The sequence below is a fragment of the Halichoeres trimaculatus genome, unplaced genomic scaffold (assembly GCF_033239565.1).
Source record: "Halichoeres trimaculatus isolate MK-OKI-2021-1 unplaced genomic scaffold, fHalTri1.1 fHalTri1_scaffold_21, whole genome shotgun sequence".
Taxonomy (NCBI): Eukaryota; Metazoa; Chordata; class Actinopteri; order Labriformes; family Labridae; genus Halichoeres; species Halichoeres trimaculatus.
Window position 1 is genome coordinate 11,289,613 of NW_027437199.1, and position 24,977 is coordinate 11,314,589.

The 24,977-nt window shown below is 40.0% G+C and overlaps 1 protein-coding gene across 2 annotated transcripts in view; it reads right to left on the minus strand.

The window, feature by feature from the left end:
- Positions 1-24,977, minus strand: part of arhgef39 (Rho guanine nucleotide exchange factor (GEF) 39) — a 46,574-nt gene that overhangs the window by 2,627 nt on the left and 18,970 nt on the right. For both annotated transcript variants that reach the window (XM_074698345.1, XM_074698344.1), the window contains exons 6-10: positions 20,982-21,052; positions 14,985-15,113; positions 9,523-9,752; positions 3,437-3,525; positions 975-1,071 (exon numbers count right to left, since the gene is read on the minus strand). In XM_074698345.1, coding sequence (XP_074554446.1) covers positions 975-1,071; positions 3,437-3,525; positions 9,523-9,752; positions 14,985-15,113; positions 20,982-21,052 — 616 coding nt within the window. The remainder of the gene's footprint in view (positions 1-974; positions 1,072-3,436; positions 3,526-9,522; positions 9,753-14,984; positions 15,114-20,981; positions 21,053-24,977) is intronic.

Sequence of the window (24,977 nt, forward strand, 5' to 3'; positions counted from 1 at the left end):
TGTCTGACAGCACTGGTAGAAACTTGGTAGTCTTGGTTCAGATAAATATATTAGGGATGCACGATATTATCGGCACAATATCGGTTTCGGCCAATAAAAGCTTAAAAACACATTTATCGGTATTGGCAGATATGAAAATTTCTGCCGATATGCACAGCCGATAAGGTGCTATTCAGTTAGGATTATTATTATTTTCCATCTGAAAAATAAGCTCCTTAAATAAAATGCAGCACTTCATTTATTTGCACTGCAGAGCTCTGTGTCTGTCACCAGGTTGTTACAGTAGCTCTAAAATAATCAAATGCAACTTGGTTATGTTTAAAAATGCATTGTACATTTAAAGTTCATGTGATCCAAAGAAATTATTTTTCTGTATTTCAATACTGAATGTCTTGAGTTTGAAAAAATAATACATTTCATATTCATGGTAAAATCAAATGTTTTTGTCTTATTTTATGTGTGTTTCTTAAACAAATAAGACCGTCACAATAAGAGTAACATATAAATTCCAGTACAGGATAGACTTAGCTTTCTTTACAGTGAAAAAAAACAAACAAACTTGTGATTATCGGTATCAGTATCGGCCAAAAGGGGTTTCGATATATCGGCTTATCAGATATATGCAAAAATCCAATATCGTGCATCCCTAAAATATATATTTGTATTAGTGCATGTAACTATGCATGTGTGTAAACAGACATTATTAAGGGGACATTATGCTGAAGTAAAGGTTTTTCTAAAACACCAGTGTGAGAAAAATTGGGATTTTTCTTATTTCCAGGGGTACCAGAGGTACAGTTTAAGCCTAAAAGAACCCACACAATACCCCTCTTTAAGGACGTATTTAGTGGCTCTTTTATGGCCCTTCACTTTGGAGAGACAAGTGCTCCTTGGATTGTTCTCAGAGTGAACCAACTCTGAACAAGCACTGGGGTCACTTTATTGGAAAAAGGATGAGTGTGTGCGTGTGTCACCATAGTCCTCTTCCTGTTGTTGCTCTCTCCGTCAGAGTGCAGAGGTCTTCTGCTCGAATCGTCTCTCTGGAAATCGTTGGTTTTATTCTGCAGCTTCCTGTGACAGAGGACACGCAGAAATTAATTCTTTATTTCATTTCTACTGAGAAATAAACTAATGCTTCAGGCCACCAGGGACAACACCTGTGGCAGGACTGGTTTATAGTTTAAACAGGAGTCGATTGGGTGAGTTTCTTTTCCTTCCGCTTTGTGAAACGAGCTGAATTTGGGAAAACAACAGGAAAAATGTGACTGATGCTATAAATAATCTGTGATACCATCCTGATAACACTGACTCAAACGTACTGAATATTTGCAGAGTTTTAATTTCTGTGATTTTCTAAAATGTAAAGGTGATGAAGAGTCAAACTATCTTCTCCCTGCTGCTCCAGCCACTTCCCTGCTCACCTGCTGTCGCCTGACCCGATCTGTAAGCTCATTAACTCCCTTTACTAACCCTTATAATGTGTGTGTCTGTGTGTGAATAATATTTAACAAAAGATAACACAAGCTGAGTTAAAGAATTAAAACTTTCTGTTAGGGATGTGAGACAAAGACAAGTGTGTGGGGGTGTGTTTCTATCAGAATCAGTAAACATGAATCTTATGTGACGACAGAAAATCATCTATTTTTGATAATGACTCAGAGCAACATCACCCAACAGTGTGTGTGAGTGTCTTTGTTAAATCAATAATTCAGCCCTGTGTGTGTGCGTGTGCGTGTGTGTGGACCCCCCGTCCTCCTTAGTGGTGTGAACAGTGCTGACCCCTGCTCCTCTCCTCGCTCCTCCTCACAGATAATTACGCTCCCCTGAGTCTACAGCCGTCAGTCTGAGGCCCCTCCAACACACACACACACACCTCTCCTCTGTGGGGTGGTCTGAGCTCTCTAACAGCCCCCCTCCTCTTCCTCTGACACTGTGATAAACTAATTAGCCTGTCCGGGCACACTGAGGTCGGGGCCCACAGCAGGTCTGACCTGGACCCTCCTCTGGGGAGGGAGTGAAGGGGCTCTTTAAGGGGGAGTCTGAGTGCTCAGCACTGAGAGGCTGAAGGCCTGAATCCAGAATCTGAGTCTCTGTCAGACTTATTCTGAATGTGCTGAGAGCTTCTGACTCACTGCTTTCATTATTCACCCTCACAGTTACTTTTCAGTTAAAGGATAATCCGCTTTTCTTTGTCGTTTAACGAGTTTGTGAGGCAGGTAAGGGTACAGCACACTGAAATGCTTCATTTAAGCTGCTGTCTCTTTAAGACCCCACAACGCCCCTGCTCTCTGATTGGCCAGCCTTTTGGAGGCCAGAGCTGTGGGCAGACCTTAGTGTTTGAGACCCGTCCCTCAAACTAATTTTAGAACAGGCCATTTTGAGCAGTTTACAGACTAATACGCAGATTTTTTTTCGACAACTAAACATGTAGAGGCTTGAAAATCTACACACATTAAGGTCATTGCACAGAGTCAATTTTTTTGGATGCGTTTTTTGGATACGTATTCCAAAAAAATGTCACACACAGGCACCCGACTCACTAAATCTGGTGCATTTATTTTATTTTGCGTTTTATCTTTAATTGCGAACGCCCAAAACGTGTGGAGAAAATATGTCAAAAAATGGGAAAATGTGATGTTGCAAGTAGCCTAAGTGGCCTACAGCATCTCTGAACAGTCAAACTACCCAGGAAACGAGCTGAATGGATGCAAAAAAATGCAAAAAATCGAACCTTTTCCAAAAAAAGTAATGACAGACAAAAGTTTCTGAGTGAGTGTGCAAACGTGATTGACAGAACATTAGATTGACTTTATTTTTTAACGTGCGTAAGTTTCAGACGAAAGAAATGGACCCAGTGCAAAGGCCTTCAGTATGACCATCCAGCCCTGTTATTTTATATCCATTTTTAAAATATTGGAAAGTACATTACCCCCTCTTTAAATGTATTGACCTGCAGCATTGAGTCAGGCAGTAAATTAATATAATAATGAATCATGATTGCAGATGAACTGATTCAGACAGATGTGTGTTTGCTGCAGCTTATTACATGTTAAAGAATGAGCAGCCTTTGTCTTTATGTGTGACAGCAATAAAAAAATTAAAATAAAATGTTAAAAAAAGAAACATTTGAAAACTTTCTTTCAAACTGATAAAAATTAAGATCAGTACATACTTCTCTCATTTGATTCACAAAATAATTTATAAATGTATTGTTCAAATTAACAGACAAACGTGCAGGTTTAGCTTGTGTTACTCAGACAGGAGGAAATATTGTGTTTCATAGGGACTATTTTCAGCAGTGGATCAATACAGTTAACAAGAACTGATTGAAGCTGAGGGTTATATCGACAGTAAATTCAAATATAAACAGTACATTACATTAATAAACAATTGAAACATTTTTTACGTGTGTTTATGTGTGTGTGTGTGTACACACCTGACAGCAGAGATTAGACTCTGGTACCAGTCGTTCAGCTCCTCCTGGTTGTTGGACATCAGCAGCAGTTTGGCTTTAGGGAAGGTCAGCTGAGGAAGAGAGGCAAGGTTGGAGGTCATTACCCGTGGTCGACTGATATTGTTGTGCTTTTTAAAAGGCAATCATGATAATTAGAGAACAGATGTCCCAAGAGAACAGATCAGCAAATGTCCCAAATATGAATCAGATATCTTCTTGTTGGTCTAATTTGAATCTGACACAATACAGTTTAATAATGGTGACAAAAAAACATATATCTGAGCTAAGAACGTTTGTTAAATAATACAGTAAAATATTGCCATAAAGTACTTTTGGATTTCTGTCCAATTATCTGTTCATTCAAATATGAAATATCTGGGTGGGTGAAACAAGCTGCAGATGCATTTTTCATTAACTCACACAAGAGAAAATACATAAACTTATGCTATAGATTTTAAAACTTGATATTTGAAGCAGAACTTGTATCAAACTGCCACTGCTTGAGGAAACAGGAAATAAGACTCATAAGTGCCTGGATGTGTCCATTTCTGTGTGGTAATAACAGTTTGCAATAAAGTTGGGTTGAACACAAATCAGAGAATTCTTTTTTAATCTTTTGATGGTTAATTTTTTTGTTTTAAGTTATACTTTAGAGCTTTTAAATCTTTATTTAGAGAGGACTGAAAAGTGGACGGAGCAAGAAACTGACAGGGAAAGCGGGAAATGACATGCAGCAAAGGGATCTTGGACAGGAAGCAAACCTGGGCTGCTTGCTACATGAGTGGTGTGAGACCGCAAAGCCAAGGTCGAGAAAAGTTATTTTTAGGTCTCTTCGTCTTCATACATTACAAAACTGACAAGAGACAGAATAAACGGAGAGCAGAGGGGGTGGATAACATACAGCAAGGCTCATGATGGAGAGTCAAATAAGAGAAAACAACATGAGCTGTAGTCTGTGTATGGGGTGCACTAAACCCCCACCAAATAAAGAAAGATTGATATCATGATTATCATTATTAGCTGTATTTGAATTTGCTTTCTTATTAACTCCTCATCCCTGTTCATAGTTTGTGTGCGCACATATTTTGATCTTTCTTAGAGTAGCTGCGAGACCTCGCAACAGTGAACCCTGTATGATCTTGGATTCAAAAATTGACTCCAAAACTTTTTTAGTAATCCACAAGAACGAGAGCTGGAGTTTGTCCATGGCTTGAGTATTAAAAGTAGGGATGCACTGATACTGGTTGGTTGTAATGGTTATCGGCATATCAGTGCCTCTTAAAGCTGGATCAGTATCAGTGAGAAGAGATCCATGTTGCTGATCCAGGCAAACAGCTTTATGGCTTTTTTTTTTTTTTTTTTTTACCAGCGCTCTTTTCAAATTCTGCCTCTAATGCACCTACTTGCTTTGTTTTTAGCTGCATTACCAGTCTAAAGGGTATAAAAGTTTACATTTGAAAAGAACTTGTGTAGTATTATGAAGAATTGTTTTGACAGTAAAAATTCAAATATTTCATAGTTTATATATAAATAAATATTAACTTCTGTAATTCCACATACTCATTTTTTGCTTTTTACCCAAGCATTACCAGTCATATCTCACAGTAGAGCAAGCAGGTTATTATTTAACACTGGTATCAGATCAGTATCGGTCGATACCAAAGACCAGGTATTGGTATCAGAACCACAAAAGTTGGATCGGTGCATTCCTAATTAAACTAAGACATTTTTATCATAAAATGAAGTTAGAAAAAAGAAAAAAAAGGGAAGACTCAGTGAAAGAGGAAAGTGTATTTCTTCTTCCCCTGACCAATAATACTTTCTGTGTCACAAGAATTTTTTAGATGAATAAAAAAAAAGGTTTTTAAGTGCTTTTAATTTTTTGAATAGATGTTGCTTAAGTGTCCCCACTCTTTGTTCTGCCCCATCACAAGGGCTGATCCTGCAGTCGCACTTTGAAAACAGTAGAGGGCAGGCTGTATCAAGCAAAGCTGACTTTCCTGCGTTGGCTCGCTGTACATTGAATATTTCTGCTGTTACAGTCAGACGCTCGTCAGACTGGGCGCACAGGAAACTGATTTATGAGGCTGAGTGAAATAATTTTGTCTTTATTTAACCGAGCGGCGTTTCATCTCAAAGAGAACTGCATCCTCTCATTTTGAATCAACGGTAATCTTCATTCCTGCTCCAACATCCTTTGATTGAGTTCATGAGACATGCAGCAGGATGAAGTCTGAGCCCAAACAAACACAGCTTCATAACTCAGAGAGGAGAGGATCAGACGAAGGCCTTCATCATATTAAACCACCTCTCCTATTTACCTATGGCTGCACACAAAGTCACAGATCGATCACCAGCGTTCACACACCTGAACACACAGCACATCAAACAGAACACCCTCATCCGACATTAAACAGATTAAGATTTTAATGTAGTCTCATCAGAAATATTATCTCATTACAGAGTTCAGTGCTGGCTCCTCACACTGCGGGGACAGCGGCTCATTTATGCACAAATAGATTCCTCTTGTGTTGCGGTGCGGTAATTAGGGATTTGTCAGGAAATCTGACCCTCTTAGGTAGAAATTACTTTGTATAATAAGAGCGGCAGAGCACGGAGCCTCATCGCCGCACATAATTTAGCTCGATTATTTATACATCAAAGGGAATGTGTCAGGGATGTGGGAAAATGTTGGAGCAGCGAGGGGATGTTAGACTGCAGAGCGATGAAAGAGGAAGAGGAAAACGCTCTCTACAAACTCGTGTGACCAAGAAAAGAAAAAACAAACAGCAGAAATTTTAATAAAAGCCTTTCTTGCTGCAAACTTTGCATATAGATTGGCCTGGCATTTACAGCTGTCAAATTTAATTTGGCTTTAATTCTTCATTGGTGGGATGAGCTGGGCCCTGGAGTGCTGACAGCCCTTTTCCTGCGCTCAGGTAAGGGCCCGGGATCAATAATGTGTCCTTATGAGAAATTACGTGTAATGCTATTGAGTATGCATCGGGGCCTCGGCGGGATAAGAGGCTAATGAAATGCCATTTCTGCCATTAGATAAGGCGCGGCGGGCTGAGGGGAGGGCGACAGGCGTGAGGAAGATGTATTTAGTGGAGGGCCGGAGGAGACGGATCTGCAGCCTAATCTGATCCAGCAGCTGAGAGATTCTGTTACAGCGGGCGGCCATCACTGCTCTCCACACATAATACAGCCAGGAGTAATCTGCACATCAGGAGACTTTTCATTAAGGAGCAGGAAGAATGATTTTAATTCACGACGCCTGGAACATGGCGAGCCACAGAGAGCTGGAAGGACAACATACTGACACACTGATGATGCAAGGATTACCTCAAACCTAACTCTGATTCCTCTCATCTGCCCTGTACACTCTCAGTTAATAGACAGATCCTGAATCCTGAATTGTACCTATGAGCTCTCATCTTTGCTGGATGATAATGAGTGAAAGGTACCACACATGTTCTTTAAAATGGAAACACCTTTTAAAACTTTAAATTCAAAATCTGTGAAGATTTTTAACTGTTTTATAAAAATCTGCAGTATATTTTGGAATTAGCTAACAAAAGACAAAATATGGCACTGACTAATTACTGGAGTAAAACCATCCTTGTCTTTGTTTACGACCATGTATTGCTTTTATTTTCCATCCATTTTAGCATGTCTTCAGTAGTTTGGATTCAAATGAAGGTTTCTTTTCAGGGTTTAGCTTTTTTTTTTTTTTTTGCTTAGCTTATATAGTTACATAACTAATTTTCAAAGTGTAACTGCAATTAAACTAATTGTGAAGCACTGAGTCACAGCTGATAGGTACCTCCAGTCACATGAACAATCATCAAATTTGTCTCAGTTTAGCTTGACGTTTTCATTATTCCGAGGCAAGAGCAAGTGTAAGTCATGAAGATATGGATGTTTGATACCACTTTTTTTGATAAAGGACAGCACGGTCCTTCTGACATTTAGTCCAAAAAAACAACAACAAAAACAAGCAACTCTATCTGAGTTTCTGTTTTTTTTTTTTTAAACAAATATTTTTTAAAATATTAAAAGTGCAAAATAAAACTGACAACTGTCAGAGTTTAAGTATTTTTTGAAGAGCAAATTAAAACAGTTAAACTGTTAACTCTCCCTGGTTAATTGATGTTGTCTGAACAGGACCTGACCCATATTTGCAGTGGTGTTTAACCACAGCAAGACGTGGCAACTACTGGTGAGGAGGACTTGCTCTGCGTAGGATTTTCTTGCCCTGAGTATTGGCTGCCTTCACGAGTACCGATACCTTGATAAAAGGCAGGTATTGGCCCGATACCGATACCTAGTATCGGTAGTCGTCCATCCTTAGAAGATAAAATAAAAGATTTATGAGAAAGAAAATAAAGCACAATGATAAAAAAGCAAAAGAAGAATGAAGGAACACCTGCTCTTCATCAGCCAAGTATAAACGGGCCACTTGGACCTCTATAGTAATTTTGTCCTTAAAAGAGTCAGAAATCATGCTAAGAAAGCTCAACTTTACTTCTCTCAGGAACCATTTGGATTTTTTTCTTTTGCTTATATTGTTGAAGAGTTACGGTAATGAGAACAGCTTGCATAAATTTTTGCCTATGATTCCAACGTCAATGAATGTGGATTGCTATGTAGTTACCCCTAATATGACCGTCAAGCCTGTCTTTTCTTCTTTAAGGTGGTGTTCGAGTTCTCTCGTGTGCCCCAATTGTTGAAGAGTTACGGTAATTTAAATTCTGCATACCAATCTGTGTCACCAATGACACCAATAGAAAGTTGGTTTTGAAAGCTCAGATAGTAAAAAAACACGATGTTTTAATCAAGCAGTGGATGTTTTTTTCTAATTTTTATCTTGAAAACACTTTGTATTAAAAATGCAAAATTCAAGAGTTATCATAACTGGAAATTTAATCATTACACTGTAACACTATGACACTGACAGTTATTAGCCTTATTATATGACGGTGTTCACTGATGCTATTGTTATCATATAATCATATCTGACAGATTTCAAACCAAAATGTGACTCTAATAGAATAGAAAAATGTAGCACGGATGAAAAACCATTAATCCATTGATCAGGCTGTTAATGGTTTATTTTTTTTCTCTTCTTTCAGGAGGGAATCTCTTCAATGTGTGTTAAATGAATTTTTGTTGAATTTTCTGAAGTCACGCCTCATCTGCGTCCTGTACGAGTCTGCAGTGATTGTCAGAAATCCTCTTACAGCCTTCAGTTTAGACGGACAGCACTGTGAACACTTAGCAGTGTATGAGACAGTAATGAGAGCTGCACGCCGCCGCCGCTGCTGAGCGTCACATTAACAGCCCCACATAAAAAGAGGCGTTTGCTGCTGAAATGAATATTGATACCGCGAAGCATCGACACTAAACACTCGCTGCAGAGACGCTTTGGTTCCTCAGTCAATGACGCGAGACGAGCTGCTTTGAATGTTTCATGACAGCAGCTTCATCATTCAGACACAGTTTGTCAGCCGGCAGCTGTACTAAGGCCTGCAGACAGAGACGACAGGGACGCGTTAAAAGTTCAGTTTTTGTCTAATTCAGTGAGAGTGTGAGGTTATCAGGACAAAAGTCCACACTGAGAGGACGAACAGTTTGACTCAGTGAGGCTGGAAAAGCTTCAGGAAACATCATTTTTCAGACTTGATGACAGAAAACATCCAAGCAATGAGTAAGAAAAATAAACAGACATCAAATCAAGCTGCAGGTAAAGATTCACTCATGTGTGGACTCATATCAATGAACAGATGTCTCTTCCACCTGCTGTTTGACAAACACACTAAAATTTCACAGTCAACTTTTACCAGTCTCTACCTGTAACAACTGATTCCTGTGTCCACTGCACCAAACAGTTCGACCTTAACAGGAAAAGTGAGTCTGATGTTCTCATCGGCCTCAATGTGTTGCGTTCATCTCAGATTTAATCATCTGCAGAGCTGTAGCTTCACACAGGGATGATCTTATGTTTTGTCATTTGTTTTTTTTTGGCCTATTCCCCACCCTCGTCTCTCTGATGAGTTTTTACTTACGCTGAGCAGGCCTCCCTGGCTCCTGGTGTGTCCAAACACCTTCTCCACGCTGCAGTCCTGCAGAGGGTAGGCGTGCTGGCCAGCAAACTTGTCCCCGTTGGTGGGGTGCAGCGGGCTGCAGCGTTTGGCCTGCAGCAGAATGTCAGAGAAGAGGAAGAACATCTTCGGCTTGGCCTCCTTGCCTTTAGTGGGGACCATCTTCAGCCAGCCCTCACGGATGTACCAGCGCCCTGAGACACAGACCAGAAACATCATCTTTGGCTGATTGTACAGGTCACAGATGGAGGTGCTGAGATATCAAGAAACTGTAATACACCGGCTGATGTAATGTCTTTGGAGAGGGGGTATTCTGCTTTCCATTGTTTCAAACATGGATATAAAGTAATAATGTAAATGTGCAGATTTTCAAACTGCTACATATTCACATCGCATACATTTCTGAATCTGTTAAAATAATCTGTTCCTGATCTTCATGAGACTTGCAGAAATAATGAGGTTATCACAAAAGGATCCCCTAAATAGTTCATGACACATTGGAAGAGTAGGCCTCAAACACTAAGGCCTCATTTACACAATGTTGCATGCGAAAACCCTAAAACGCAGCAAAAATGCAATGAAAAAAAAGTGTTTTTACGGAAACGCTGAAGGCCTGTAGGTGGCGCTATAACTGTCTTGTCATGAAGCCGCTTTTGGTAGGCCTCCACAGAAGTAGAGTTGGGCTGATCATCTGGTGTATTGATGAAACACTTTTTTGCACTTTTATTTGCAAAGTTTCTGTATAGGGTTCTGTTTTTCTGCCAGGCTTTTCAAAGGTAAAGCTCCTGTTTTTTGTCAGTGCAGTTTGATATGTCTGTAGAAAGTGATGTAATGACTGTTTCTGGTTAAAAGGAATCTTCCTCTTTGACAAAAAATCTTTCTCTCTGTAGGGATCCTTTCTGTAATGTCACATACAAGAACTTTCAGTGGACACACTTTGATCCATCATGGATTATATTGCAGACATTACAGCTTGTTACCTGCTGCAGGACGAAGAAATTTACTGGACTATGATCAAAACTGCATGTGCCGATTCATCATTTAGACTCAAAGATAGCTGCAGTTCAGGTTTCTTTTTGTTGTGTACAAAACTGAGCCTGTTAAATGAATAGATGTTGGTGATGAAAGCCATGAACCTGAAACCTAGCTTACTCCAATGGACACACCAAGACTGACCACCAATGCAGCTTTAACGTATCTCTGGTAATCATAATTGTCTTCTGAGCAGCAGAGACTAAAAATAATGATCCTAACGAAGCCGTGAAGAGAAGAAAGATGAAGGAGAGGAAATAAGATGGACTCAGTGGGAGGCAGACGTGTCAGGGTGTGGCTGTACTCTGAGGAAGGCTCTCATCTTCCCCTCCATGATTGGCAGCAGCGAGATGATAGCTAATAAGCAGGAGGCTGACATTTGGATAGATAAGATGAAAATTCAGCCTGGGTGCAGGGTGCTTTGTAATTGGCCCGGCCAGTCGCCTGTGATTGCAGCGAGTCTGAGTGTCCGGAGCCGTGCCTCTGGGGCTCACAGTGGACGTTTCCAGCCAGCGACGAGCCCGCTGAGATTAAGTGACGGGGCCAGGCGGGGGTCAAATTGCTTTTAAAATGCCATGGGTCTTAAAGGGAAAACAGTGAAGAGACACCCTGAGACTCTCTCAGGTGGTGAGGAGATTGGAGCCGTGGTTGTGATTGCTGTGTTAAATGTGATTTAAATAAAACTCAGTTTGAAACAAGCCTTTAGAGACATACAGACAGCAGTCGATTAAATACTGTAACAGAAAACAGTCAGACAGCTGTGATCCCAGTGTTCACGGAAATCCTGGATCTAAAAAAATGAATGTCATGGGAAACTAGTAACAGCTGGAAATGAACTACATTCTGTTAAGTGACATCTTTTTCATGCAAACGCCTTTCTCTGAGACATTTCCTGCCCTCATAACTGCAAAAAAGATGTTTCATTCAAATAATCTTGTAGTTTGATACCAATTTGTCTGACCAATGGAGTTAGGTACAAACATTTCCCCAGACTCCCAAACTCTAGCAAAGGCTTACAAAGTTTGAAGTTTCCTTCCGACTAAAATATTTGACCATTTTTTTGTGCATACAACTGTAGGTATCGAGTAATTATGAACATCGTCCAGCCTAGACCTCCTTTGTCCATGTGCTTCATTGATTAAAGTACAATCAGCAACTCGAGCAGTGACGGTCTGTCTCGATCTGTCTGCAAAATAAAAACTGTCTTATCTTGGGTCGTTACATCCATCAGAGGAGCTCTCTTTCATCTTATCATGGTGAGTCTTAGTTTCATTGTAAATAGGGAGTTACACAGGTGCACGTCTGCTTACTTTAGCAGAGTCAGGGTGGAAAAGAAGCTGATTTTCTTGTAATGTCTTTTTGATGAAATATCATGATGTTGGTAAAAACTGACTTTGAAAAGATTGTTAGCTGCTCTTCTTGCAGATATCTGTTCAAAGAGATAAATTATTATCCTCAGGTTACTGGGTTTTATTATGACAGATTGTGTTCTACCTGCTTTTGCTCTCCATATGAACTGTTTTTTTCCCCTGACACCTGATTGGGTAACTCTACTTAAAATACAATCTGTGATTGGGCTTAGAGTTTGCTCTTTGTGATGAAGTGCTAACATTACTTTTCTATATGGAAGACTTTTATTCTTCTTCTTCAGTGGGTCAAAAGTGGCCCTGAGGCAAAAAAAACAACAAAACCTCATAAAAAATTTGACCCTTATAGTCATTTTGAATCTCAAAAGGAGACAGAATAAGGAATTTAACCAAACTTGTAGACAGAAAATCACACCAGAACGTGCTCTAACTTTGACTTCATGCATGAGCAGCGGTGTATTTCATGTTTGCTGAAGCATCAGGATGCTGCCAAAGTCCAGTGCGCTGCGATTGATGCACTTCAGTACACATCAGGTGTGGAGATGAAGCAGACAAGCTGGGAACTGTTTCTGAATCTGTCTTTAAAACTTCACATTTTGAAGGATGTTTAGGTTGTTTCTTCAATGACAGGTTTAGTTAAATAATGATTCCTGTACGTCTTTCAAAACTTTTGTTTTTTTTCTGAGAGTTCAGATGAATCAGATCTCCCACAACAGATAAGACTGAAAATGATATTCTCTGTGTGGGGGGAAAGGGGAATATTTTATTTTTTGTGGTCCAGGTTCTTTCAGACCCCCTGCCTACATCTGACTGTCCGCGGAGCTTTGAGGTTCAAAGAGCAGGAAGTGGCGAGCTCTCCTCAGTGTGTCGGGCCTTTCAGCTCCTCTTGTCAAAGAGAACCTCTGCTCCACTACAAAGACTGTTACCTGCAACAAGTGGGAGGGGGCGCGAGGGAGGTGAGGCATCTACAAAGGGTCCTGAACCCCCTAATGTGTGCAAGGAACAACAGAGAGACAGGAGCAGGACGAACTGAGGTTCAGGGCAGTTCAGTTTGAGAGTCAACAGATTTCTTTAACACTTGAGGCTTTTAGTGCAGGTCAGAGAGGAGGTCCAGAGGAGAGAGGAGTGTTTAAGATACCAGTGATCAAAACTGAGAGGTGAATGAAGCAGACTAAAGCCCAGTTTCCACCAAGCAGTTCAGTTCGTCTCTGCAAGCATTTTACAGCGTTTCCACTGACTAATCTAATTTTAGTTGGTCTGGCTTATATTCAGGTGTCCCCAGTAGTACGGAAATGACGGTAAATATAATTTTAGTGCTGTTTGTATCATTGATATGGTACAAGCCAACGCCATTTTGGGTAGTTGGTCATGTGACAGGTAACAGAATAGGCGCTATGTGACACACAGACTTGAAGCTGTTTGCTAATATTAGCAAAATTAGCATCATCAGCTTCACATCCACATACGATCTGTCCTTTCTGTCCAATTTTCAAATTTATTTCAAAATCTGGTGAAAAAAAAAATCAAACTTTATAAACAACCAGCAAAAAAAGTTTAATATGACCAGATTCTGAAGTGACATTTGACCACATATGAGACTGTGTCCTCTCAAAGCATCTGGTTTGTTGGTTGTAGTTGGAGGCCACAGAGCTGTCCAGCTTTGGCAGGCTGTGCTCCCAAACCCCAGAACAATGTCCCTGCTGAAATGTGGCTGAAAACATTTGTTTGATGTATAACTTCTGAGTGGTCTGTTTTTTATGCACTGGAATAATAGATTTTATCAACTTCATGTGCAGCCCTTTGTGAAAACTTTATGGTAACTTAAAGGAGAGTGTTGTACAAACAGGTTATGAGAGTTATTCCTTTTTTAACAATTAAATGAATGTTAAAGTTGAAACGATTTTTAGCTGTTTGCCCAATTCTGAAGGCTTGAACTAGTACAAAGATCCTCTGCTGAATTGCATCATGATGTAGGAACCCTGTGCACCCACATGTGTGACTGACCGAAAGTTACCTGAGATAAAATGTGCCCAGATAAAAATGACAGAGAACAGAAAGTGCAGAGCAGCTATCTGGAAAGCTGGAGGATATAATTAAAAGAAATCTATGTAATAGGATACAAAGTGTGAGACACCTTTGTTTTAAACTGAAGGAGGTTTGGCAGTGAAGCGGTGTCTGTCTGCTGTATCGATGTCCCATTGATTCAGGCTTTGTGTCTCACAGTCCCCCCGCCTCGTCTCCTACAGAGCTACTTAATATGTTTGAGGGGCTGCGCTGCTTCTCATTTGGAAGAGGCAGAGCTTTTCTTTCTGCCACATTAGAGGAGGTGTTGGAGGGGAGGAAGGAGTGCGGGTCGGCGGGAGGTTTTTAGGGGTGGAGGGGAGCTCTGAAGTGGGCCTGGTGGGACTGCCGGTTTATTGGCTGCAGAGGAAGCCGGCGGAGCTGCGAGGAGGGCCTGAGAACTCGGATGAGAGGAAGCTTTTGAAACTTCCCACATCGGCATTAGAGAGATGAGCACCGATTCAGCGCCGCACCGACACATCCGCAAACACACACACATGAAACACACTGCATATCCCGGAAAACAAACACACACACACACACACACACACACACACACTGCATCCTTTTTATGTGCTGGTCGGAGAGACGAGGCCGGGCTCTAATTGGTCCTGGGGGAGATTGGCAGGGTGAGAAGAGCAACAAGGAGGCCAGACAAACAACCGGGGTGGGGGTGCAAAGAAAAGTCCCCAGGAACCGTGATGGAGAGGAGAAAAAAATGACGGCAGGATGAAGGAGGAAAGGGAAATGACATGCTAACTGATAGCATCTTCTGCTAATAAAGCAAAAATCAAAACATATCCTGCATGAAATAATCCATCAGTTTAATCAATCCAGGCTGGGATCTCTTTAAAGTTAACTAATTTACCTTCAGTTTATTTCCCTTCCTCCTCCCTCAGCTCTCTGAGCGTGAGGGGGAGGAGGATGAGGAGGAGATGAAAGGAATAAGTGATCAGAGGCTCTAACCTGCAGCCAACACCTTCGTCTTTCGCCCCTTCAGCAGTTTCTGCACCCGGCACAGCTGCAGGTGGTTCTCATGGCGCCGAGTATTGTTCTGGATACGTTGGGACACCTCGCACACTGCATCCACCGCTCCTGCAGCAAACACACACACAAAACGTTTTCACTATCACACAAATGAGGACATGCATGTTTAAATTTTTACCTCAAGAAAATAAGAATACCTGTGGCAAAAATCAAAACATGAAATATAAAGTATAAACAAGTGAAAGCTAAAAGGTGGGTAAAGGATCTGCTCGCCAGTCTACAGGCCTCTCCTTCTCTGTCTCGCAGAGGACACCACAGATCTCTGAGAAGCAGCAGACTCTCCAGTTTCTTTTTGTCCATGTTGAAGGGTGGACATGACAGAGCTTTAGATATCACGATCTGGCAATGAAGTTAATAAAATTTCATAGTCTCCAAATATGAGGAGAGCTTCATTTAGCTTGGCAAAAAAACAAAACAAAACAAAAAACATAAGAGCTACTAAATGTCCTTCAGAGGGACATTTTTATTCAAAGGACATTTCAAAGCTTTGACATTTATCTGTCACTGCAGATTTAAAACTTTTTCCCTGCTTACTTAAAAAGGGGATGTCATGCTTTCTCATTTTTAAACATGGGTATAAACCAGTGCTGTATGTTCATACTAAACGTGCAGATTTTCAGAAAAGCTTAAACAGGGGTCTTCTAAAACACCAGTTTGGTGAAAAAAAGGATAATCTTTTTAACTGTAAATTTTGTAAAAGCCATTTCAGGGTTACAGAAGAGACGGTTTAAAGCTGCATAAAAATGTCAAAAACACCCCCTTCAACCCAAACTTTTCCCATCCAGCTGCTTTATAAAACATCCACAAAAGGAGTCCAGAAGAGGTGTATTTCTTTTTAACTCAACCTTCTACTCAAGGATCATGTAAACCAGTATTTAGCAGTTTTTGGCTGCTTTAATATGTTGTCTGGCACAAAGAGATATGATGAGCCAGAATGTTTGGTGGGGAGAAACTTACAAATCATGTAGCCATAAAGTTTAGCTCACATGTTGTTTGGACATGGTAAACAGGTGGAAAGACGTGCGCTAGTCTTTTTACTGCTTGACATAGCAGTACAGAGAAAACAGTAAGGCACGAATGTTCAACAGAGCAGCGGAAAAAGGCTTCTCCGTAGATTCATTAAGAATTAATAAAGATGTAACCTCGCTTAAACTTGGGCACAGCATCAATCAGCATTACTGAGTTTAACATGTTGGTAAAGATGATTAGGGTTGGGTATTGCTAAGAAACTCATTCTGATTCAATTCTTCAGGTTGCATTTGATTTGATTTGATTAGATTAGATTTGATTAGATTCGAGTCGATATGATATAAAAGCTTTGGTTTTCAGTTTTCATGCCTATGTGAACATATGTCGTATGTCACCTCACGTTTTGGAGCAATAACACACACTCATGGCGGGGGGGGAATCGATATATCTGAGGTTTTTGTTTGACAATATCTAAATCAGGATTCAAGTTCTTAATTTCAGTCTTTGTTTATAAACTGGATTGGAAAAAAGTTACCACTTTTCTCCAGCAGAGGGTGAAGTGTTTCTCTCTGACTCGTATGATGTGCATTTTATGGGAAAATATGGCTCCTGATATGGTCTGTAGACATTATCATCACCATTTAACTTTCTCCCAATTGCATAAATCACAAATACTGAAGGATCGCAATTTAAATCAGATCGGCCCCGAAAAATCGTGATAGAATTGAATTGTGAGAATAGCACATCGTCCCAGCCCTGCTGATTGGCAGGGGGGGACTCCACCACTGTGCTGACTTTAAAGTGATGTCTCAATCTGCATGATCGTGTTAATTACTGATTGATAAATTGTCAAATTTACACTTGATGTTTTTGGGGTGTTTTATTGCTGGTAAATATGGGTTATTAAGCACATATGGCTGTTTGGAGCTGTCCTGTCAGACCAGATTTATTGGTTATCACAGCAAAACTGGACACAACAAATAAAAAAACTTACCGCAAGTTCTATTTCCATCACCTTATGACACCAACTTTTTCATCAGTCTCCTACAAAGAACGAGTTACTCTGTATTGCTTACAAACTACCTCCTATACTTTTTTAGGCAAAGCTTTAAAATCTTGTGCTTTGCTACAAACACAGATAATCAGAATAGTCAGAGAGAAGCCCCCAATTACTTAGCTCCTCCATAATTCCTGCTGTAAACATTTAGAAGTACATCATTAACGCATCCAAAATAAGAACAAAGAAACAGAGTCTAATTTCAAGCTCAACTTTTCTGCTTTTGTTGTGGGCTGAAACTCAGCGGATGAACTTGATCCTCAGGGCGACGCGTCGACACAAAAATAATCACGGCCTAATTGGCTCACTTAACTTCACAGCAATTACAATGTACACCAAACAAGGCATCCGTGTAGACTTTCTCCCTTTGTTGCACGTGTTTGGAATATTTTCCTGTGCCTGCTTTAGAAAAACAACAACTCCTAATTACAGCTGAGTTCTGGCCGAGGCATTAATAATACATCGGTCTATTACACATGCTGGAGTGGTTTCTCTGGTTTCTTTAGCTCTTTATTCCATTTATTCTCTGTTTAGACTCAGTTAACTTTACTGAAAAAGCTCTGACACATGCACAGACTCAGGTCACCCTCAGTTATAGTTCCTGCGGAGAAATCCAGCGGAAAGAGCGGGCTGATGAAAAGTCGTGAAGCTCTGCAATTACAACAATTAAATCTAGCCTGAATGCGCTGAGAGGGGGGAGAGGCTTTAGAGGGAGTAAGAGGGGTGAGGAAGAGGAAGAAAAGCAAACTGACAAAGAGCGAGAAAACAAGAGAAAACAAAAACAACAAAGCCTCCTGTGATTCTAGTTTGCTTAATCAGATACAGTGTGATTTGTCTGGAATTTCTTTTTTTAAATTATTCCCTTTACGATACATGCAGGCTGACTGCAGGAAGTTTTCATACACACACACACACACGCAGTAAAGAGAAGCAGAGTTTAAAAAAAGCCTCTCTAATGAGAAGAGGAAGAGGAGATGTACCTTCATCTTAGAGTCAGGCGCTGTTTTAATTTGTAAGCAGAGGCAGCACAGCAGCAATGAGATTTTAATTGATACACATAAATAATTCCTTGTGTACATTCGCTCTGCAGTCAGATCCGCTGTTTATTTGACGATTGAAATAAGTCATTATCGGGATCCGTGTTGATGTTGAAGATTTTATTTATTAATATCACTCCCGCTTAATATCCTCTGATCCGCTCCCAATTAATTATGTCAAAACCCACATCAAACCAGGACTTACATGCATATTGAGCTTTTCCTCCCTTTCATTTCTGCAGCAGTGCAGCTCTGCTCCGACAATACCAACAAATGAGGACTGAAAGGCAGCGAGAGACGCTCCTTTGTTCCCCCAATGAAGATAATGAGAGCTGTCGTTCACCCTGACACAGTCTGACATCACACCCTCACAGGTTACTCTCTTCTGCTGTTTGACGACTCCTCTTTATTCTATTAATGTACACATCTTGTGTCGCTCTGCTGCTGCTGTAAACTGTTTCTCTCAGGTAGGAAAACTGAGCTCTGACTGATACTGATCCTCTCACAGTTACAATCACTTGACGAAGTCTTTGTCACTGACAGACCTAAAGCCTTTGACATTAACTTGACTTACATGTGCAAAACTGTTTTTTTTTTCAACAAAGCTTAAACCAAAAAGACTTCTGCTATAGCTGCATTATGTTCTTTGTCCAACTCCTCTACTGTTCCCTTGCTGAATAAACCTGAACTACCTGGACCTGGATGCTAGTCGCCATCATCTAACCAGTCAAACAGCATCCCCTCCTTATTCCAAGTGGAGACAAAACAGAGCTGACACAGGTCACCGCAGACACCCACCACTAACAGAGCGCAGACGAGCTGAGCGCTGTAGGATGGAAACTCGTATCCCACTCAACAAAGATCCACTCGAGTGGTGGGCGAAGCGCTTTTGGCCTGCTTGTCTCCTTCTCAGAGTGTCTGAAACATCTGTGACAGCAGAGGGTTTTTTTCATCTCCTGTACAGCTAGTTAACAGACTGAGGTCTGGACTTTGACCAGAGGATGACATGATAACGTTGTGACGAAAACATTTTATCAGTTTAATGAGCACCAAACTGCCTAAACTCAGCCTTGATGTTAGAAAATCTTTCAATTAAACTTTTTCTGATGACTGAATATTTGTTCAGTGTGTTTTATATGACTCTAAGTTCAACTATGTTTTCTACTTGTGGTATCTTTTTTTTTTTTTCGCTTTTTTCTTTTTTCCTTTTTTTCATACTTGTGGTATCTTTTTTGATTGTTTCTTGTGGTACCTTATGATCATGTTGTTTCATATCATGTAGTAATCAGTGTCTTGTCATAGCGTGTTTTAGTGATTTGTATAATATTTTACCAATTTGCACCACCATTTTGTCTTATATCTTGCTGTACTGCGTCGTGTTGTTCCTTGCAGTATCTGTTTTTTTATCTTTTGTGTTGCAGCATGTCATGTAGCGTTGTATCTTGTTGTATTATGTTGTGTTAAATCGTACAGATGCCTGTTAATTTGTTTAGTCGCATCTTGCATCGTCATGAATTGTGTTTTATCACTGTGTTGTAGTGGCTTATGTCTCATTAAACCATGGCGCATCAAGAGATATGGTGCCGTACCCTGTTGGTATCTTGTTTTCATCTAATGTAGCTTGTTTTTTTTTTTTTTTTTTTTTTTTTTTGGGGGGGGGGGTATTTTTCTGTTTTGTTAAGTATCATGTTACCACATAATGTGTCATACTGCACTGACTCCTTTTGGGTAGTTTGGCCAAATCTTGTGTTTTATTCTGTCACATCCTGTGGTACCTTGTTTCTGTACGCTGTTTTGGAGTATTGTATTGTGTCATATTGCATTAACTCTCAATGGGTAGTTTTGCAGTGTCTTGTACTTTATTGTGCCCTTTCCTGTGGTGTTACATGGTGTTGGGTTGTACTGTCACAGGTTGTTTCTCAATCTCTCGTAACCTACTGTCATGTTTTACTGATCAAAACCATCTGTACTTTGTTGTACTGCATTCTTTACCTCCACCAAGGGGGTTGTTTTTGGTAGAGTTTGTCCGTCCGTCTGTCTGTTTGTTTTTCTGTGAACAACATAACTCAAAAAGTAACAAATGGATCTTAATGAAATTTTCCGGAAATGTTCAAAATGGGATAAGGATGATGTGATTAAATTTTGGAGGTGATCCGTATCACCGTCTGGATCCAGGTTTTTTTTAAGCATTCTTTATCATTGTGAGATAGGGCAGTTTTCACCATATGTGTATATAACTCCACGATAAATGGTTGGATTGCTTTGCAAAACAAAACAAGACAAGGTCACCATAATTTCTGACTGATGTAAAAGTACGATCCAGATCCTGGAAATATTCTGGATACGAAGCCCCTGAATATGGAATATGTACTGGGTCATCATAATTTTCAACACTTTCAGGAAACAAATTATTGTACAAACGTGCAACTAACACCAATTTGTAGCAGACAGTCTGCTGAAAGGGAGTATAACATTAAAGTAGGACTAAAGTTTTGGGTGACAATCACAATATGCTTGGAGGAGGTCTGTGCTCTCTGAGTGCTTTTCTAGTTTGCATCATGTGGTACTTTGTATCTTGTTTTTGCTGCATTCTGTTGGGAGGAGTGTGTCTCGTATCTTGTGATATTCTTACATATCTTCTCATACTCTATGTAGATGTAATATAACACTTCATCTGAGGTCCTGTCATGCCTTATCTTGTATTGTATCATGTTTTGTGCATTGTGTCTTATTGGATCCTTTAATGCATTTTATCTTGTCCTGTTGTGCTGTTTTACTTTGTGATGGTGTGTTTGGCCTTGTGATGCATAGAACTGTGTAAATGCAGCCTGAGACACGGGGAAAAAAACTTACTTGCAATCTGCTGAAACTCAGGGTGGTCAGGACTTGTGTTGGCAGCCAAGTCCTGCAGGAAGTGCTTGTACCTGTACAAAAACACAACATGCATATGGTCAACAGAGCTGTGGGAGTCCAAGGGCCTCAACAAACTGTGGCAACTGTATTATTAATCTGGGGCAACTGTATTATTAATCTGGGATTGGCAATCATGATTGTTTGTGCAGTCACACTTTTTGGGGGCCTAAAGTATAGCCGACATTTAACCAACAGACCAAAGAAATACACCCTACAGTCTGAGTTCATCTCCTGACTGATGAAGATAAGCAGACCTTTTTTCTTTGAAGCACTGCTGATGGAGAAAACCTCTGACAGATACAGCTGTTACAGGATGAGATGAAGATTTTTCACCTCAAACCTGCTCAGACACATCGCTCTGCCAAAACAAATCTGACGGGGATTATTTCTCCGGCCAGAAGTTACAAAAACAGACCGACTCTAAACCTCAGGCAAAACTGGACCATCTCAAGTCTTATTTAAAATGTTCAATGAAATCAATCAGAGGGGAGTCGGGCTGAAAATAGCACTTTTACATTACAACACTGTAATTAAATAATTTATGTGTTATCCATTACTTTGATGGATAATCAAAGAAATGGATAGTCTAATCATTGTTTCTGCAACCTCCATTATCACTGGCATTTTCACAAGTTTTAGAGGAGAGTAACAGTGCGTGATATTCATCTCAAAATGTTCAGATTGGATTTTATGATGTAGCTACAATTAAATTTGTGCTGCTATTTAAGCATCAGATTCACACAACATTTTAGAAAGCATGGAACAGATCCAAGATGATTTTATTAATAATCTGATCAACTTGAAGCTTAAGCAAGATCTTTTGGATTTCTACTGAGTGCCATTTATTTTTTTAGTTTCTTTTTTTTTTCAAAGACCGGATTTTATGTGAATTGGTCTCATTTCTGCATTGATACAAGCTGAACTGCATAAAGTTTCCAATCTCCTGTAACAGTTTGAGCAGAGCATCAGCTTCATGAGAAATCTTTATCCTTTTTACTCAGACGATGTGACCTTGGAGAGCATTGATAATTGACATTGATTTCCACTGAGTGTGTCTGCCTTTCTCTCTTTCTCCCTGTACAGACTGGACCTGATAGAGACACACTGGTGCCAAAGTGTGGGGACAACACTCAACACTCCAAGCAGTTAAAAAATGACGCCATTGCAAAAGTGTATAGAAAGCCGCAATTCCTCCAGTATCCATCTGAGGCAATCACCAAAAGCCAAAGAACCCTCAATTACAGTCCCATAAGAATCCTCATTGAAGTGTCTGTTTAGACTAAAACAGTCTGTATAGAAAGCAAAAGCAAGCAGCACACAATCTACAGTAATGTCATTCTGGCTACTTGGCTGTAATCTGAGGAACATTTATTTTTTCTCTATGAAGAGATATCTGCGTGAGGAGAAGCTAAAAATCCTTTCTAGATCACACTCTTGCACAGAGACGCACATTGGCTCAATGATGTGTCACTAAAAACAAACAGTTAAGATTTCCTGGGCTACTTAAGAAATGATGGATCCCATCTCCACTCAACAAGCAACATTTAAAAAGCAGCTTTCTTCTCCCCTTGAGGACTGACCTGACAAAGCTTGATTTTGACTTATCTGCATCTTGATGATGTTATTGCAAAAAACTTAAGGGCAGTTAATTACAAGACACCCTTTTTTCTGGCTTCAACCCCGCTTCTATGTAACTTACTATTTACAGTGAAGCTGAGAGCGCAGTCATACTGGCCAGTCTAACCGTGTATCAAGCATGACTCTACATCCAAATATACAGTCTATGAGTTTCCTAAAGACTTAGTTCATCCGCTTTCAAAAACACCCAGGCACTCCTGAACAGGGCCACAGAGGCTTATATCATTATCAGATGAGCCAATGAGGTCCAAGTGACGCAAAACTTGGGTAGAATCAAAGTACAGTAACTTGAAGCGGTTTGTTTGTTGCACTCCTTAGGTAATAATTCTATGATATAGAGATCAATGACAAGCTAAACTGTAGGGCTGTAACAATATGCTAGTCCCGTGATTCGCCTCTACTGCTATTTTTGGGGTGCTGATTCAATTTAAATTGCAATTTGTTGATATTCACGATTTTTGTGATTTTTAGTTTGCTTTTTTGACACCAGACCATGTGAAAAAGTTAAATGATGATAATGTCTGCAGACAATATCAGGAGCCATGTTGTCCCATAAAATGCACATCACGAGAGTCAGAGAGAAACATTTCACCCTCTGCTGGAGAAAAGTGGTAACTTTTTTTCAAATCCAGTTTATAAACAAAGACTGAAATGAAAAATTTGAATTTTAGAAAAAAAAAAAAGATCCTGATTTTGATATTGTCAAAAAAAAAATCCTGATTTATCGATTTTTGATTTTTTTTCTCCCACCCCTTCTAAACATACTGTGATTGGCACGCAACAGTTTACTCCTACTTTAATGTTATACTCCCTTTCAGCAGACTGTCTGCTACGGTTTGGTGTCAGTTACAGGTTTGTATGATAATTTGTTTCCTGACAGTGTTGTAAATTATGATGACCCAGTACATATTTCATATTCCGGATCTTAGTATCGAGAATATTGGCAGGATCTGGATCATACTTTTACATCCGTCAGAAATTATGGTGACCTTGTGTTGTATTATTTTGCAAAGCAAATCCGACCATTTATTATGGAGTTATATACACACATGGTGAAAATGGCCCTATCACATAATGATAAAGAATGCTTAAAAAAAAACCTGGATCCAGACAGTGATCTGGATCACCTCCAAAATTGCATCACTTCTTCCTTATCCCATTTTGAACATTTCCTGAAAATTTTATCAAGATCCATGCATTACTTTTTGACATGTGTTGTTTACAGACAAAAAAACAGACAAACTTTCCCAAAAACATAACCTCTTTGGCGGAGGTAAATAGAGAGCAGCAGATCAGTGCAGTGTCATACCAGGAGGGCAGCGCTGTTGGTGCCGAACACGATTACTTGGAAATGAATCTAAAGTCAAACAAGCTCCATTTAAGCCTTCTTCAATTAGGAACCGCTTAAAGACTAATATCCTCACTTCTTCCTCTTCGTGTTTCAGCGTGTAATAACAAATACATTACAGGCATTATTAGCTGTGGATGCACTCTTTCTTAATAAGGAGTTGAGACCGAAATCTAATTAAAGCAGCTGTGTAACAAAAAGAGTAAAGTCTAATGAGCTTTATTACAGCATGTTTCAAATAGTGTAAAGCAGCTCTGTCGTTTAGATGCTCTGTCCCGCTCATTAGCAGCACAGCGAAGGAACCATAATGAGACAATAATCTGAACTGTGTTCGGAAGAGTTCACATATGCCGCTAATTCCACTCTCATATGCAGACGATATGCAGGTTTCTCCCTCGCTCTGTCAGGTCAGCGGGGCTTTTTACACTCACGTCAGAGAAGAAGGAAATATCTGTCTAATTATTCTTTTTTCCGTACATGCATTAACGATTCAAATATGTAATTAAGAGACAAGAGGCACTGGCAGCTCTTGCACGGGTTAGTGAGCATAGCACAGGCTTGTGGGTAATTACTCAAATCTAATGGCTTAAAAGGAAAGGAATGCACATGTGATAAATACAGGAGACTGCAGATACTCTACAGTCCAAACTCCAGCTATTACAATACATTCAGAGGTGATTGTGAGGAGTCTTATCTCGGTCTTTAACAGGGATTTACTCTGTGTGAGGGTGGACAAAAGAAAAAATCCAGGACAGCTCAAGCTTTTATCACAATGTGCTGCTGCCTGAATGAGCTTCATTGAGTTTTCAGACTGGGAAAAGAGTGTGACGTGGTGGAAAACATAAAACAATGATCATTACTTTTATACTGATAAATATTTTCACAATATGTAACTCAATCATAATTCTTAAGTTTGGTTAACATGTCTTCGTACAGCTCCTTCTCCTCTG